The sequence below is a fragment of the Passer montanus genome, unplaced genomic scaffold (genome assembly GCF_014805655.1).
Source record: "Passer montanus isolate IOZ18808 unplaced genomic scaffold, ASM1480565v1 scaffold5, whole genome shotgun sequence".
Lineage (NCBI taxonomy): Eukaryota > Metazoa > Chordata > Aves > Passeriformes > Passeridae > Passer > Passer montanus.
Genome location: NW_024369929.1, coordinates 10,479,210 through 10,496,854, shown reverse-complemented (window position 1 = coordinate 10,496,854; position 17,645 = coordinate 10,479,210). Strand labels below are relative to the sequence as shown.

At 45.9% G+C, this 17,645-nt stretch overlaps 1 protein-coding gene across 2 annotated transcripts in view; it reads left to right on the top strand.

Moving 5' to 3' along the window:
* FANCI (FA complementation group I) overlaps nt 1–17,645 on the top strand; it is a 23,402-nt gene continuing 5,757 nt past the window's right edge. For both annotated transcript variants that reach the window (XM_039723257.1, XM_039723256.1), the window contains exons 1-27: nt 1–130; nt 208–280; nt 790–920; nt 1,326–1,482; nt 1,562–1,619; nt 2,054–2,095; nt 2,346–2,469; nt 3,355–3,440; nt 3,617–3,749; nt 3,977–4,069; nt 4,565–4,701; nt 5,485–5,665; nt 6,252–6,339; nt 7,493–7,623; nt 8,273–8,343; nt 9,241–9,355; nt 9,743–9,865; nt 10,935–11,003; nt 12,054–12,155; nt 12,958–13,140; nt 13,235–13,356; nt 13,732–13,896; nt 14,149–14,328; nt 15,589–15,752; nt 16,164–16,240; nt 16,679–16,795; nt 17,486–17,537. In XM_039723257.1, the coding sequence (XP_039579191.1) occupies nt 47–130; nt 208–280; nt 790–920; nt 1,326–1,482; nt 1,562–1,619; nt 2,054–2,095; nt 2,346–2,469; nt 3,355–3,440; nt 3,617–3,749; nt 3,977–4,069; nt 4,565–4,701; nt 5,485–5,665; nt 6,252–6,339; nt 7,493–7,623; nt 8,273–8,343; nt 9,241–9,355; nt 9,743–9,865; nt 10,935–11,003; nt 12,054–12,155; nt 12,958–13,140; nt 13,235–13,356; nt 13,732–13,896; nt 14,149–14,328; nt 15,589–15,752; nt 16,164–16,240; nt 16,679–16,795; nt 17,486–17,537 (3,058 nt within the window). In that variant the 5' untranslated portion in view covers nt 1–46. The remainder of the gene's footprint in view (nt 131–207; nt 281–789; nt 921–1,325; nt 1,483–1,561; nt 1,620–2,053; nt 2,096–2,345; nt 2,470–3,354; nt 3,441–3,616; nt 3,750–3,976; nt 4,070–4,564; nt 4,702–5,484; nt 5,666–6,251; nt 6,340–7,492; nt 7,624–8,272; nt 8,344–9,240; nt 9,356–9,742; nt 9,866–10,934; nt 11,004–12,053; nt 12,156–12,957; nt 13,141–13,234; nt 13,357–13,731; nt 13,897–14,148; nt 14,329–15,588; nt 15,753–16,163; nt 16,241–16,678; nt 16,796–17,485; nt 17,538–17,645) is intronic.

Sequence of the window (17,645 nt, the reverse complement as noted above, 5' to 3'; positions counted from 1 at the left end):
GGAGCTCGGAGCCGCGGCCCGGCGCTGCCGGGCGCTCCCCGGCCCCATGGCACAGCGCATCCTGTCGCTGGCGGCCGAGCAGGGCCCCGAGCGGCTGCAGGAGGCCCTGCAGAGCCTGACGGAGGGCGAGGTGCGCGGGGAGCGGGGCCGGGCGGGAGCGGCGGTGCCAAATGCTGCCAGACGGCAATGCCTGCCCTTCTCTTGCAGCTGGGCGACATGGTGACCAGGCAGGCCCTGAAGGGCAGGGAGACGGCGGCTCTGCTGAGGGGCATTTTCAAAGGTGGGTGATGTGTTCGCTGCGCTCGGGGGGCCCAGCCCGTGCTCGGCAGCACAGGGAAGTGTCACCTGTGGCCAGAAACTGCTCGTCAGGGCTGCCACAGGGAAACACGACAGCCTGAATACCTGCGGGGAGATGGCAAACTGGACTAGGATTGGGTACAGCCCGTGGTAAGTGTGATTTGCCCTTGAGAGCCCTTAGTGGCTTGCAGCAGCGCTGAGCTGGCCAGGTGAGAGCCAATTGCCAAGCTGGTTCTTCTCCCAGCTGTGACACTTCCTCATCTCTGGCTGCAGGCTGAGTGAACCACAGGATGTGTTAACAAGGTGCCCGACTGTTTTATCCAAGTATTTCCTTTCCTGTTCTCTGGGTTTTTTTATTTATTTTGTCAGATAGGTAAAATGGGAAGTTGCAGCCAGGTGACAGTTTGTCCCTCCTGATTTCCTGTTGTTTAGCAACATGTTGCTTGCATAACTTTTCTCCCCACCTGTGTCCCTCTGTTTGCTTGCTGCAAGGCTCCCCCTGTTCCCAGAGAAGCGGTGTTCTCAGGAGACTCCAGGTGTACAAGCACTGCGTCCCACTAGTGGAGTCAGGGGACCTGCATCTGGGCAAGGTGTCTGAAATCATAGGACTGCTGATGCTGGAGGTAAAGCTCCTTTGGGCTGGCTGTCCTGGGCTCTGCTGGGTATAATTTCACATGTAAATTGAGATACTTCACTGAGCCACTGAGGAAAATTAGTTGTATCCTTTCCATGGATCTTTCCTAGACTAAATTAGCTGGTATCGGAATTGGCTCTGTGTGTGAACTTGATTATCTTTAGATATTTAATCTTAGGCTCAAAACTCTAAACCTATAATCACATAATCTTGATTTATTGCTGTGTTCTGTAAAGAGCAGTGCAAAACAGAGATCTCAGGGCTGAATTTTTCCTTTAAGGGAGGGTTTCCCTGTAAGAAATTCTGTCTTCTGCCGGGTTTTGGTGACAGTTTGGATGTGCACGTGGAATTCTGTGCACTGCCTCAGGCACTCTCCTGTTGTATGTTCTCCCAGGCCCGCCAGCTGCCAGGCCACGCCTTGGCAGAGCTTGCCAGCCTGTTTGTGGATGTCATTAAAGGGGGCAGCCTGACCAACGGGAAATCCTTGGAGCTGTTTTCCACTGTTCTCACGGCCCTGGCCAGTTCAAAGGAAAACCTGGCTTATGGGAAAGGTAACCCCCTATCAGCTCCTTCTCTGCAGCTTGTCCTCCCTTCCTCTGGAATCAGCTCCTAAGACTTTTGCTTTTTCAGGTGAACTGAATGGGGAAGAGTTTAAGAAACAGCTGATAAATACCCTCTGCTCCAGCAAGTATGTATGTCTGGCAGGTCTTGGTTAGTGGCAAAACATTGTGTTTCACATTGTGCTTGGAAAAAGGCATCACTGTGGGCTGTGTGTCCTGTCATCCTTGAATCTGTGCCCCCTGTGGCAGTGTCTTCTCCAGCTGGGAAAGCAAGGGAGCAGCCTGCTCCCAGATCTTGTGAGACTGTTGCATGAACTGGTCTCAGGAAGTGCTTGTTTTTATTCATTTTCTGGCATCTATTATTAAAGGGGCCAGGCACTTCAGAAGTATGGAAATGTGGGTGGTTAGATTGGTGGTGATGGTTTCTGGTGGAAATCTGGCTTCTAATTTTAGTATCAGAATGTGACAGGGAAATGGTGACATTGAATAATTGTGTAGGAGGGAAGAGCTCAATGATAATCCAGCTTGCTCTCAAGCTTCCAACATATCTTTTTTTTACCAGGTGGGATCCTCGGTGTGTAATACATCTTGCCAACATGTTCAGGTAATTATTTTTCTCTTCAACATCCACTTGTGCCATGGTTCTGTCTGTGTCCTATTTCATAACCAGTCTGGGGCAAATACAAATAGGAGGTCTGACTATACCAGGCAAAGCACCATGGGTAGTTGGTCAGTGAGCATCCACACCAGATTTGGATGCAAAACACATCTGGCCATGGTGGTGTTGTTTTTATTCCATGTGTGAGTGAGCTGTGGCAGATAAATTTATGAAAAAAAACTCTTTGATTCGACAGGGATATTCCACTATCAGGAGAGGAGCTGCAGTTTGTGGTGGAAAAGGTCCTTAGGATGTTTTCCAAATTAGACCTGCAGGAAATCCCCCCTTTGGTCTATCAGCTGCTGCTGCTTTCTGCAAAGGTAAAAGCTCATGGGAGCTGGATTTCTCCCAGGTTTAGTCCAACAGAAAGAAAATGTCCAGAGTGATCTGTAGTCTGGATTTTGGCAGGGATTCTGATTGCTCCCAAACCACGCTGTAGGGGCACAACAGAACATCACTTTCTCTAACTCCCTCTAGCCTGAACAAGCTGATTGCTCAGAGAAAGATGGGAACTTGGTTTTCCTTGTGGGAAGAGAAGCAAACCTTTGGGAAATAAGGGATGAGCACAGAGCTAGCAGACAGCAGAGAGGATTGGGGTTTTTTTCAGTGTGGTTTTGCTCACTCTCTGTGATCTGCATGCTACAATAATAGCTCATGCACTGTGATTGTCTACTGGGGCTGTAGTCTGACTTGTACTGGGGATGTGTCATCTCCTGTGCTCTTCTCCAGAGCAGAGACTGCCAGGAACGGCTCTGCCCTTTGACAGGATGATCTGGCTCTTTTCCTTGCTTCATCTGTGACCAAGTCAATGCCAAAATGATCCAAAGACAAATTATATGTGTGTTATAGAGGGTCGTTTGGGTCCACTGGCCAAAATGTATTGTTGGATTTAAGGTTAGAAATTTGAAAGCCTTCCCAATTGATTAAAACATAAAGGATCCTTTCTAATTAATAACAACTAAAAAAAAAAAGACAATCAGAACACTTGAGAGCTTGAGTTTCTTCCAGTTATTCTATAATGCAGTCAAAAGAAATATGAAAACTGGAAATCTGGAAATGGGCCATAGAGGAGTGCTCACCTGCCTTAGCAATTTATGGAGGGAAATGAAGGATACCCTGAGATTTGTGATAGGTGTGGGAATTGAGTATTGTTGTCTGGGACACTGCAGGCCTGCAATGGCTTAATATAATGTCCTGCCTTGCAGGGCAGTAAGAAGACTGTTCTGGAAGGAATCATCAGTTTTTTCAATCAGCTGGATAAGAGACAGAAGGAAGAACAGAGGGTTCCAGAGTAAGTTCTTGCTCTCTCACCCCTCTCTTTACCACCTGGGTATTTATAGTCACAGTGCTCCTGCCCAGGGCTCCTTGGATTAGAACAGCTAAACTTTGTACAAGAACATCCTTCTTGATCCATAAGGAATGATTTCTGGCTCGGGATGGCTTTTTATTTCCTGGTAAAACTTACAGGTCAGTGGACCTTGAGGTGGCCACAATGCCCCTGGACCAGCTCCGCCACGTGGAAGGCACCGTTATCCTCCACATTGTGTCTGTCATCAACCTGGACCAGGACCTGGGCGAGGAGCTCATTAGACATCTGAAGGTATGGCAGAGATGGAGCAGCCACTGCTCTTGAAATACTGAAGTAAAGTTTAAAAACTTAATTTATTATCTGGCCAAGGGATTTAATAATTTTTATGATTGCAGTCATGTTCTCTTAAGCGAGTGCTGTGATATGCTTGAAGAGACATGTGCTTGATGGCTGCCTGAATTTCCAGGGTGTTTCAGTAAAGATAACAAGTTTTCTCACTGCTCCTTGCTGTTTCCTAGACTGAGCAACAGAAGGACCCTGGTAGAGCCCTGTGTCCCTTCAGTGTGGCTCTTCTGCTGTCAGTTGCTGTAAAACACAGACTGCAAGAGCAGGTATGTGCTTGATAAGCTTGCTGAAAGCTTCCATGGGGATGCACTCTGCACTCCCTGTAAAGGAAAGGAAGCAGGGTTAGGTCAGAGTCCCATCAGAATTAGGCTCAAAATGGTTTCAGGATGCTCATGGGTAGGCAGTTAGATCATTGGTATGCTGTACTTTACTGAACACTGTAAAAGACCCCAGAGCAATATCACAATTTTCCAGAGCAGTGATTCCTGTGGGTTGGTATTGTAGGATGAGAAGAAAAGCAGTCTATTTTTCTAATGTTTTGGCTCTGTGGTGGCCACATGAAGAGCATCTGGCAGCAAGTCACCCTCCTTGAGGCACTTAATGAGACTGGTGTATTTGTCCTGACAAAGAAGTGAGTTAAGATTTTTGGCAGGCTGTAGTGGAACTTGTGTCTGGCTGGTGCTCCTACTGGAACGTACCCAAGATTATACAGGTCCCATTTCAAAGATCATTTCCTCACACGTAATGATTTTATGTTCCAGATATTTGATTTCTTGAAAACATCAATCACAAGAAGCTGCAAGGACCTGCAGTTCCTCCAGGCCTCCAAGTTTCTGCAGGATTTGTTTCCTCAACAATATGATATAACCGCTGTCATTCTGGAAGTGGTGAAAAATAGGTGAGTTGCAGCCACGTGCTGCAGAACATTCAATGGGCTTTAGAAATGGGGAGAGTTTCAGCTTTGTTAAAACACTCTGGGATGCTAAATACTTCTGACCATGTGCTGGCAGGGATCAGTGTCAAAATCCAAAGGTTTTATCCTAGTTTTATATTAGCGAATTAAAAAAAAACAACAACGTGGCTGTATAAATCTGCTCCTTCTACCTCAAATCTCAGGCTCTGGTGGTACAAAGGACTAAACTGATCAGGGCCTAATCTGCAATGTGAGTCATGCTGCTGGCTGTAGTTTGTGTTCTGATCAAGGGATGAGGAGTAGGTTCACTGTTTAATCTGGTTCACTGGTTAGTCCTTTAAACATCCTGTGGGATAGCTCTGGTCTGTCACCAGCTGTCCTTTAGTTTGATGGGAGGCATTCCTCTTCTCTTTTTCTCCAACCTGAAGATCTTGCCATCAGTAGGGTACCTGTGCATCCCAGCTGTAGCCTGCTGTTATGCTGAGGTCAGACCTGAGGGAATGTCATTCCCAATGGAGAGAAAACCTTTGGGCTGGAAGGGAATTCTGATGGAGAACTGGGACTGCAGAGATGTGCTGAGCATCTGTCCCTGAGCCTAAGGACAGTCACAGGCTTGTGAGGGCTGTCATCTTCCCTGCTGTCATCAAGTGTCTCTCTCACTGCTGCTTTGGACCCTGGAATGACTGCAGAAGATTGTACCTCAGCTCTAATCCAAACTTTCCTATGACTAAGTTGTTTCTTTCCTCATATATTTAATGTTTTCCCCAGTGCATTTGGTTGGGACCATGTTACTCAGGGCCTGGTGGATCTTGGCTTCAGCCTAATGGAATCCTATGAACCAAAAAAGCCCTTTGGAGGAAAAGCTGCTGATAACAGTTATGGCCTTTCAAAAATGCCAGCCCAGCAGGCTTGCAGACTGGGAGCAAGTATCCTGCTGGAAACGTTCAAGGTAATGTAGGTTTTGGAGAAGTTTTTTTTTGGTGGGGGGAGAACAATTCTGTTCTTATTCTATCCTGGTAAACGGTGTCAAAACCTTGCCTGCTATATCCATTGTGAGTGTTCAGCAAACAATACTTGATTTTGTCTCCTATTTGACCCTTTCCAGCTGGAAGAGGCCATCCTCATGAAGATCTAATTTTAATCTGTTACAGCTGTCATGATACTTGTGTAATCCCTATTATTATAAACTGTATTACAGTTTCCAAGAAACTGCAGAGGTAGAGAAATTCAGAGGTACAAATAAAATCTGACAAGGTGGGATTGAAACCCATTCAACTTCACCAAACTGGTAAATTTTGATCCCACAGATGATTGGAACCATTATGTTCTGAGTGTATTCTGTGTGCCTTGATGGGCTGGTTCTGATTTTGCTGGGATGAAATTTGAATCACTCTGTGTGGATTTAGCTGAAAGGGGACTTCTGGTGACCATCCTTGCTTATGTGTCAGATCTGGATTTGCTTTGTACAATGCCTGTGCTGTGAAGTACAGGAATATCTTAAAGGTTTTGATTTTTATTTATTCTTCCTCATTCAGGTTCATGAGCCCATCAGAAGTGATATTCTTGAGCAGGTCCTGAACAGAGTCCTCACAAAAGCAGCATCTCCTGTCAGCCACTTCATAGGTAACAGAAAAGAGAGAGAAATGTGCTCTGCTCTGTGGACAGTCACAACACAGCTCCTCAAAACTCATTTAGAATCACAGAATTTGGTTTGGGTTGGATGGGACCTTTGAAGGTCATCTAGTCCACTGCCTTGGAATGAGCATGGAGATCTTCCACTAGACCAGGTTGCTCAGAGCCTCATCCAACCTGACCTTGAATGTTTCCAGGGATGGGGCATCCACCACCTCTCTGGGCAACCTGTGCCAACGTTTCACCACCCTCACTGTAAAAAATTTCTTCTTTATATCCACTTTGAATCTACCTTATTTTAGTTTAAAACTATTAGCCCTACTCTTATCACAACAACTACTGATAAAAAGTCTGTCCCCATGTTATAAACCCCATTTGAGTACCAAAAAGCTACAACAAGGTCTCCCCAAAGTTGGCTTCTCCAGGCTGACCAGCCCCAACTGTGTCAGGCCATCTCCATAGCAGAGGAGCTCCAGCCCTCTGAGCATTTTTATGCCCCTCTGGACCTGCTCCAAAGGTCTCTGTCCTGCTTGTGCTGAGGGCCCCAGAGCTGGACACAGTACGCCAAGGGGGCTCTCACCAAAGTGGAGTAGAGGGGGAGAATTCCCTCCCTCAACCTGCTGGCCAAGCTGCTTTTGATGCAGCCCAGGAGGGGATTTGGTTTCTGAAGTGCCTGCTGAAGTGACCTGAAGCCAAGAAAATCAGTTGTTCCTTCTCCTCTGACTGAGGTATCAGCTGCATCAGATTGTCTTGTATTCATCACAGGTGAAAAATATGTTTGCAGGCAGTTGCCATGGAACAGCTGACGCACAGAAAATCAGAATCATCAGTCAGTTGCCTTTTCCACATTCCCAGCCTTGCCTTCTCCTCGTCCTTGGGCTTGGGAGCCACTGGGGCTGCTGGGATGTCAGTGCTGCAGCCTCTTCCCTTGCATCTCAGTGCCCTCTGGTGGGGTGAGGCCCTTCAGCTGGGCTGGGAGCATTTTTAGTGCTTGGTGTCTGCAGCAGACTCAGTTTGTCAATGACCTCTCTGTGTCATGGAAGGTGTTTGATTAGTCTGTAATTGTTAGCTCTACAGACATCTTCTGCTGAGGCTTTTCTGGCCCCTTGGCATCAGCTGTTCTTTTTGTCCTTTTATTTTTCAGACTTGCTGTCCAATATTGTTGTGTCTGCTCCTCTTGTGCTTCAGACTTCATCCTCCAAAGTCACAGAGACCTTTGACAATTTGTCCTTTCTGCCCATTGACACAGTGCAAGGGCTTCTCCGGGCAGTACAGGTAAAGCTTTGCATTTCTCCATGGATCTTGCTACTTTTGTTGCAGTGACAGCTCTGGGCCACAATTATATGCATGATCTGATAACCCTCCTCATGAAATAAGCCTTCATCCTCTGCTGTGGGTTGTTTGGTGTAGCATGGAACTGTTCTTCAAGCATGGATTTGCATGTGCCCTCTAGGAAAAAGCATATGGTGTGGTGTGGCACAGGACCAAAACTGCTCTGTGCTGACCTTTCATCTGGAAGATCCCCAGATGCTGCACCCTGTAGAAAATTAAATCTACAGTGTTTAGCTGAACAGCTGTAGCTGTCACGTTGATTTTTCTCCTTCCAAGCTCCATGTCAGTATTCCTCTTTGCCTGGGCTGAGATACTGCCCTGGTGTTTTAGCTTTCACCTGCTTTGTCCAACCTGGGGATAACAGTTATTTTCCTAAGCCCTTACACTGTGTCCTCAGTAACCTTCTGAGGTGTCTCACTGCCACAGCTCTATGGGTTTTCTTGTCTATTTTAAAATGTTTTGGTCTTCCTACTGTACTGATGACAGTACTGGAAATGCAGGGCCAGATGGGCCTGAGGAAGATGAGCTCATATGCCCCAAGGGCTTGGCATGCCTTAGTGCTTTTCTCTCCAAAGGTTATTTTCCTTTCCAGCCTCTGCTAAAAGTCAGCATGTCAGTGAGGGACTCCCTGATACTTGTTCTCCAAAAAGCTATCTTTTCCAGGTAAGGTGGGGAGAGGATTCTTTGAAAAAATTTCTACAACTCATTTATGGTTTTGGAGCAGAAGTATTTTTTATTTTGGGCTAAATGTCTTCTTACAGTGTTCTTCCCATAACTGGATAGTGACATCTCCTGTCCCTTTAGCCTGGAATTGTGGTACAGTCACAGCTCCACTGAACTGAGACACAAATTCCAACTCCATCTGAATGAATGGGCTTTGCAAGTTCAGAAAGCTGTTGGAAACTCCAAATACATAGGCAAAATTAAAACCAATTCCAACATGTGTCTAGCACAGCTGAATATATCCAGGGAGGGTCTGGGAGGAACCACTGATCAGAATGTTGAGCTGCCACATTCCTTCTGATCCCTTACAAGGTGTTGTCTTGGTCATGCTTTGAGCAAACCAGCAAATCCTGCTGTGATTGTAGACTGGATTTTGTTGGCCAGTGGCTGCCTGGTTATGAATATAGAATTCCAAATTTAAGATTATTTTTCAAAGCAAGGGACTTGGTCTTGGGAAAGACTTGTCGTTTCTATGAGTAAAGCAAAACACCAGGTTTTTATTAGGAATTTTCCAATTCTGAGGTCTGTGACACTCTCCTAGCTTTCAAGGGATATTTAATACTTGGGACTTGGCCTGGGCTCTTTCTGAGTGCAAGCATTGTAGGACAGAAAGGAGATGGAATATTGTGAGTGTGTAGAGCAGGGGAGTTTCCAGCAAACTGCCCAGCTCGTGACTGCTTGGGACTGTACTGCCCTTTTGGGAAATACAGTTGTACAGGGCCCAGTCACTCTGTATTTGTGGCCCTTTTTTCATTTCTGAGTTGATATTTGATGTGCTTCTGAGCTTCTTGCTTCCACGTTTCCTTACATAACCCTCTTTCCTGTCCCAATTCCCAGGCAGCTCGATGCTCGTAAAGCTGCAGTCGCTGGCTTTTTGCTCCTGTTAAGAAATTTTAAGGTTCTGGGCAGCTTGTCCTCTTCCCAGTGCAGCCAGGCCATTGGTGCCACTCAGGTGAGTGCTGTTCTGTGGCCATGTGAGACAGTCTGGTGTCTAAAACTCACTGTTTGAAACAACTCAAAAGGGAAGTGTTCCCCCAGAATGGAAATACAGCTTTAGTAAGGATTAGTGCTGGAAATCCAGCGAGGATTTCCTTCATGTAAGGAGAGCTTTAGGAAGTGCAATGTGCAAAAAGAAGCTGGCCTAGAGATGTTGCTTCTCAGAGCCATTCTCTCTCACAGCACCAGTGCTCTGGGGAGCATTCCCACTGCTCCATGACAATGATGAGGATCCTGGCAGCACCGGGACTACCTCAGTGATTGTTCAGGGGCCAGACCCTTACCACCTTGCTCCTGTGTTGTGACATTGTAACCAGTATAACTGACTAATGTTCCTTCTCAGGTCCAGGCAGATGTTCATGCCTGCTATAATTCTGCAGCTAATGAGGCCTTCTGCCTGGAAATCCTGGGCAGCCTGAGGCGGTGTTTGAGCCAGCAAGCAGACGTTCGGCTCATGTTATATGAGGTAAACATGGTTTCTTCTGTCTCTTAAACAGCCACAAGCTCTTCTGTGGTCTGATTCTTCTCTAGCCTCAGGTAAATAACAGTCATGTTATTGTGAAAAACAGCCTTTCAGCTCAGTTTTGTTCTTCATGGGACATGTGTAACACGTTTTCACTCCTTCTGTTGCTGTTTTTTTTAACCCTTATACACCCAAAGACACGTTGATGTATCTTCTTCAGCTCATGCATTGTTTAAGAGCAAAAATGTGTCAAAGTCTGTCTTGCTGTGGTAGGGCCTAGGGAATGGGAAGGATGTTTGATGCCCTGTGAGGAGGAGTGGTATAACAGGCATTGGGTAGATGTGGAGCTGTTGAAAGTTAATTATGGGCTCCAAAGAAAACCCTGTCTGGGGAGTATGGAGAAACTTCTTTTCTGTCTTTTCTCATTTTCCTTTCCAAGTTTCTGTAAAACTTGGCTGTCCTTAGGTCTGTTGTGATAGGTCTGTTATAAAGGGCCATTTTTGGGTGCATATCTTAGATTGTGTTATAACCATGGGGTACCACCTGGAGAAAAAACAAACCTGTACCAGTCAGAGAGGTTTTGTTTCCTTATCTTGGGTTAGATTGACCTTTGATGAGCTGTAAGTTCTGGGTGTATTCGTCACTGTTGCTAGAAAACTTGTGTTGCTTTATCCATCCTCTGAGTTTTCTCAGTCTGCAGGATCTGTTGCCTCCTACAGTTTCCCCACTGGCTTGTTTTGCCTTTGAAGCAGGGTTTCACAGTTTGAAGTTGGATTTGTGATTGTGTTAAATAGCAGTGAAAGTCACTCTGGGCTTGCTGCCACCGCTGCTAGGGAGATACAGCTTGTGAGAGGGCCCCTGTGAGGAAATTCATACTTTTTCTGATTCATACCTTCTTTCTGTGGTGCCTTTGCTTTGCCAGGTATGGAGTTTTACACTGAGTACATTGTTACTTCCTCATGGTTCCTTGTGGTGCCAAAGTGTCTTTGCAATCTTATGACGCCAACTTCTTATGCCTGTGGTTCATTTTCTCTGCTGTGTCAGCCAACTTGTCCTTCCTTCCTGTCTCCAGGGTTTTTATGATGTCCTTCGCAGGAACTCCCAGCTGGCCAGCTCCATCATGGAAACACTGCTATCCCAGGTAAAGTCCTGCTCCATGGGGCTGCAGAATTCTGCACTTCAACCAGTATGGCAAACAATTCAGGTTAAATATTGGGGAAATCATTTTCCCTCACACTGGAAACATGTTTGGGTGCTGTGACATTTCCCTAAGCAGGCATTCAAACCCCTGCTATGCTGAGAGAGCAGACTGGGTAAATGTCTGGAGATGGGTTCATTTCTGCCACAGGGTGGAAGAGGAAGGATCTCTTGGAGCTCTTTCCAGCCCTTCAGTTCTTAGGTGCTGTGGAAAGTGTGAGCCCAGAGAAGTTCTTTGTGCTCTCCCTGTTCCTTAGCAGTGCACAGCAGTTACCCTCCCATAGTTCCCCAAGGATATGTGCTGACACAGTAATTATTGTTGCTGTCTTCCCATCGGGAGAATACCCAAGTCCATGTGGGATCTGGGAGGATTAACTCATCCCCCAGCAGTGTTGCTCATGGCAACAAGACAATCACATTTCCTCAATCCATTGGACAGGCTGTGCTTTCTTTGAGACAAGTAATTTTCTTCCCTTTAATCATCCAAAGAGTTCATGCTGACTAATTCCAGCTTTCCCATGACAGTATAGGGTCTGAGAAAGGAACATGAACAGAGCCAAGACAGCTTTTGGGTAACAGAGGGCACTTAATAGTAAGTTGGTGTAAAGGTGTAAAATTTTATAGCATCATTATGTATCTATAACTTTCTATAGCAGCAGCAGCTATTGATCCTCACTGTTTAAAGGAGGGGTAACACTGCAGGTGGGGTACAAGTGATGTGACTTGTTGAGGCAACACAACAGCAAGTGGTCAGCTAATCTTATTTTAGGGCACTGACGTGTCCTGGCTGAGGTACAGGAGCAACTCAAGAAGGGATTTTAATCACCAGTAGAGCAAATGACGTGCCTCATGTACTTGTACAGTCCCCTTATCACAGTGCCAGGTTTTGCTCTCTAGAATGGGGTACAAAGATGATTGTACGCTGTTTTCAAACATCCTAAGAGGCTCAGTTACCAAGTAACTGGTTATTTTTGTTTCTTGTTTTCTGTGACAGATAAAGCAATATTACCTGCCCCAGCCAGACCTCCTGCCTCCACTCAAACTGGAGGGATGTATTATGGCTCAGGGAGATCAAATCTTTCTGCAAGAACCACTGGTAAGAGCTATTGGTTGGCCACAGCTGCAAACTCATCTGTTACTAGCATTTTAGTTGTCCTACATGAGCTGAATACCATGTGCTTCTTCAGCCTCTTCTAGCCTGGAGAAATTCTTTTAATAGCAACCGAGCTGGGCAGCTCACCCCTGCCTCAGGCTATTTATTTGAGCTCCCCAAGCATAGTGGTTGTGGGGACCTGTGTGAAAAATGCTCTAGGAATAGTGTTCTTCTGTTATCCTCTATTGAGTTCACCCTATGGGGTTTTTTCCCCTCCTTTAACTTCATTCCACATAAAATAGCTGTGCTCTGTGTGTGTGTAGCAGGGGGAAGAATTTGTCCTTTGGTTTTTCTCCTTTGAAATTGCTTGAGATGAGACCTCAATGATTTGTTGGAATTCCAAGGGAACAAATTCAAATTAATCATTTTGTTTTCCCCTAAGGAAGCTTGTGTGCAGCAGCACACCCAGGAAGGGTGCAGACACTTGAGCTAGAATGAGGTTCCCTTTGGAAATTCCCTTTCCATCTCCTTCAGTACCTGAGGTGGCTGGGTGGAGGGAGCAGTGGGAGTTAAGTCATCTAGAAAAGCTCAGGCACAGAGCACTGTCTGAAGCTGGAACTGAGTAGCTTTGTGTGAGATTTCTGATCCCCTCAATTTGGGAATGAGGCATATCCTCAAGACTGAAGGCAGTTCCAAAGGCAGCCACAGCTCTTTACATCCCACCAGAACAGTCTGGCCCGTGTCCACTGCTGCCAGTGACCTCCAGCTCAGAGGCTGAGTGTGACTGTGTGGCTGCTTCCTCCAGGCCCACCTGCTCTGCTGCATCCAGCACTGCCTTGCCTGGTACAGGAGCACTGTGCGTCTGTGCCAAGGAGCTGAAGATGACGAGGAGGAGGAGGAGGGTGTGGGATTTGAGCAGAACTTTGAAGAGATGTTAGAATCTGTCACACGACGAATGATCAAGAGCGAGTTGGAAGACTTTGAACTGGTAAATCAGATTTTCAGTTTGACTCAGTGGGAGAAGATGCCGAGTTCTTGTCAGTTTTTGAAAAGATTTTTCACTTGTTTTCTTTACCTCTCAGGATAAATCAGCAGATTTTTCACTGTCTTCTGGTGTCGGTGTGAAAAACAACATCTATGCCATTCAGGTGATGGGAATTTGTGAGGTTCTGATTGAATACAATTTCAACACTGGGAATTTCAGGTAAAATATTAAATCTTACCCTCTAGCACTAACTGTACTATTATTTGCCCAGCTCTTTGGAGTACAGCCTCATTGCAGGCACAGGATGGTAGTGCCAACACACAGTCAGTGATCTGAGCGTTGCACAGCCACTCACAGAGCCTTGGGGAGTGTTTTCCTTTGGAATGTCATGTGTTGTGGGAGAGGGGATCTGACATTTTGTAGAAGAGCAGGTTGAGGAGGATTGGATGAGGTATACACTGTTAGGGAGGCAGGGAGATGTAACAGGTTTCATCATTTAGGCAGCATCATTGTGTAATTTGGCAGCTGAAGCTTCAAATGGGAAACTCCAAGAATGTATTTTCTCTATTAATGCTTTCTACTATTTTATTGCAGTAAGAACAAATTTGAGGATGTCCTAGGCCTGTTTACATGTTACAACAAACTCTCTGAAATCCTGAAGGAGAAAGCTGGAAAGAACAAATCTGCCTTGAGCAACAAAACTGCACGGAGCTTCCTGTCCATGGGTTTTGTATCTACTCTGCTCACAGCTCTGTTCAGGTGAGAAGGTGTCCAATCCTCTGTGGAGCAGAGCCAGACATCAATTCAAAGCGTGTGTTAGTGTGCTTGGAAAGGCTGGTGCAGCTCTAATTCTCTGAGTGTTCACTACAAGCTACCAAAACAACAGGTCTTTTCCACCCTCAGTTCAACCAGAGATTTTATTTGCAAATGCATATTAAATTTTGGATCTCACAGTCCATGTCTGAGCTTCCTCTGTGCGTCCCCAGTTCTCTGACAGTTCTGATCCTGCAGGGACAATGCCCAGAGCCACGAGGAGAGCCTGGCAGTGCTGCGCTCCAGCACGGAGTTCCTGCGCTACGCTGTCAGCGTCGCTCTGCAGAAGGTGCAGCAGCTGGAGGAGACGGGACAGACGGACGGGCCAGACGGACAAAATCCTGAGAAGATGTTCCAGAACCTCTGCAAAATCACGCAGTGAGTCCGTGTGGCATGTGGAGACATCAGCAATGCATTTGGGGGATTTTTTGATCTCAGGTAGGGTTTTGAAAGAAGAATGCACTGTTCAAACTGTTGTTGCTGGGCTGAGGGCAGTGCCTTTCTGTGCTCCTGAGAAATCAAGTGGAGGCACTACAGTTTCTGTGCCACAGTGAGTGATGCAGCTTTAATAACTCGGCCTGGAAGAACCAAATGCCATCAAACATTTTCAGCTTCTTTCTGACTTCTTGTTCATCACTCATTGTCACAGAGAAGGTAAGATGATTACAGGCTGGATTCTTGAGGCCTCTGGAATGCAGCAAAGTTAAAATTCACTTGGGGCTACAGAACAAAACAGATATATGAGGGACACAAGCTTTAGAAATCATTTGTTTAGGACTTCTGCAAGATGCTTGAAGACATTCATGCATCTAATCCTTTGGAAATCCAAGAATGTGAACCATGTAAATGTCTTTTGGAATCTAGGTCATATCTGCATGGGGTCTTTTCAGAGCCCAGTCAGCAGAGAGCACAAAATGCAAATTACCCCTGCCATGCATAATGCCGGTTTTGTGTCTCACCCCAAATAATAGAGGCTATTTTTGTTGTAGTCATTAGGACTACATGTGAGCTACATGTTTTGCGTGATTGGACATTGAAACAGAATAAGATCATCTGTGCAGGCAACAGAACTAATGAGAAGAAAGGAGAGGGAACAAAAAGGGGAAGAAGTGGGGTTAGGGAAGCAGGAAAAAAATGTTTGCCTACAAACAGAAGTCTTCTTTGGTCCAAACAATTTTGCTTTCTTCACAGCTTTTTACTTTGTTTTGCCTGCCTTTACCTTTCTGATTTTATTTATAGAGAGCCCTGTAGTGAATTCTGACATTTCACAGAATCAAACTGCCACAAGTAAAGCTCTTTCTGTCACTGGTAGATTTGACACCAGTGGTCAGGGTAGCCTGAGAAAGAGGGAAAAACAGGGTGGAAGAAATGAGTGTAAAAAGATGGACTTGAAATGGGATTGGAAGGTCCCTTGGCACCTGGAAAGAATTAAATTATTTAGCTGTGCAGGAAGAATGCAGTAGCTGTTTTGCTGACTTTGAAATAAAATCTTCTTAAAAAAGATCTGTTCCCCACCATTTTCTGTAGGTAAAAGACCTTCCAGTTTAGTTATATTAAAAATGGGATCCTAAGAGTGGATCTAGTTCTTGCCCTGTGCAGCCTGCTTTACTGGAGTTAATCTCATCTCCCATCCCACAGGGTTCTGCTTTGGAGGTACACTTCCATTCCCACCGTTGTTGAAGAATCAGGGAAGAAGAAAGGCAAAAGCATTTCACTTCTGTGCTTGGAAGGTTTGCTGCGGATCTTCAACACGGTGCAGCAGCTGTACCCTGCCAAGATCCCCCAGTTTCTGCAAGCCCTGGGTAGGCACATGGTACCATTCTGCCCTGGTTTCTACCCTCCAGGTTCCAGCCCATGTGTGGGCAGGTAGGGACCCAGCACCCTTTATCCATAACTAGGGAGAGATGGGTCTGGATCTTGTTTCTCAGCAACAAGGTGGGCTTAGTAGCATAGATTTTCACACCAGAGACAGGTTCTAGAGATATATTTTACCTGCCTTTATAGAGCTCTCAGCCTGTCAGCAGAGGATAGCTGGGGTCTGACACAGCATTCATCTATTTGAAGTTTGCCTTTAACATGTTTTTCGGCTCACCGTGGTTCTGCAGTCTGTATTCCTCCTCTAGCTGTGAGCAGTCTTTCCCACTTTTGGAAATAAATCCTGTATTCTGCTCTTGGCATTTAGCTTTTTTTCTGCACCTTTCTGTCTCTGCCAGATATTACTGATGGTGACGCAGAAGAAGCGGATATTAATGTCACAGAGAAAGCTGCCTTCCAGATCCGACAGTTTCAGGTGAGTACCACTGTGTGCTGCAAGTGTTCCAAAGCATTTGGGATTCTGGCAGCAAACACTGCTAGCTCTCTGTTGCTTGACCACGGGGTTGAGTATGTGATAGCAACTGTGGCACTGATTCACTAGCAGTTCAGAAAAGTTTCTGATCCCTGAGGAAAGCTTCTTTGGGGTGGGTGGATGTGCATGTGTGTTTACAGAACTCTGGGTTCTTCAGTGCAGCATAAACTTACCTGAGTACTCTAAAAGTCACACTGACCATATGCAGGATGTATGTAAGCACTCCTATCAAAAATCAGCACTTGTTCTTGAGAAGAGTCCTGTTTTTGTACTCTTTGTCATTCTCCTTGCTGCTGATCCCTTTATCTGCTTGCAGCTTCTGGTTATTTGCTTATGCAACACATATTCACACTCAGGGAGTGTTTTCCTTCCCCTCACCAGAGGTCCCTGGTGAACCAGCTCAGCAGTGCTGAAGATGACTTCAATGCCAAGGAAATGCAGTCACTTATCACTGTTCTCTCCACATTGTCCAAGCTCCTGGACCCAGGCTCACAGCAGGTACTCCTCAGCCTTCACCTGGTGGCTGGGTGTCATAGCCATGGCTGTGGGAAGGAGATTGTCAGATGGGGTTGGCATCTGTGGGCTCTGGCATGTTTGTCCTGCCTCCTCCCACAGACCAGGTCAAAGGAACTGTTCTGTTGCACTGTGAAGGGCTCTCCTGTCACACACCTGCAAGGACACTTCAGAGAAAGTTGTCTTGCTGTCCCACTCCTGCCTTTGGGCACCTGAATGATTTGTTTGCCTGAGCAAGGACTCCTAACATAGCCTAGCTGTGGTGTGGCCTCCAGCTGGGAGTAGAGGCAAAAAAGGCCAGCAGACTTGTGTCCAGTCCAAACTGGCTGAGTGCCTAATCCCTTCCATGCAAGGAGTCATTTTCTAAAGTGCCCCAATTTTACAAGCTAGGAACTGCACTAACTGTGCCAGAAGTCTGGAGTCATCATTTACCTTAAATTAAATGGAGCTGTTACTCTGTCCAAGGGGATGTATAGCCATTACCCTGGGTCCTGGGTCTCAGTTTTTTACTTGTTAGTAGGCTAAGTGTCCCTTGTGAAACTTGACAGAGCACAGCTGGGTTCCCTACTCCTCTTCCTCTGCTATGATTCATTGTCTTGGATTTGTATTACTAGTAGTAGTTTTGTGGTTTGAATTCTGTTTCAAAGTCATGGTACCTTTTCTCCTCTTAAATAGTTCCTTCAGTTCCTGACTTGGACAGTCAAAGTTTGCAAAGAAAATGCTCTTGGTAAGTAAGCTTTGAGGAGCATGTTTAGATGTGATGTGTCAGGTCTGACATTAGACCCTTACAAGGTCTGTCCTGGTTTTACCTCTTTGTCGAGATACATTCAGGTCC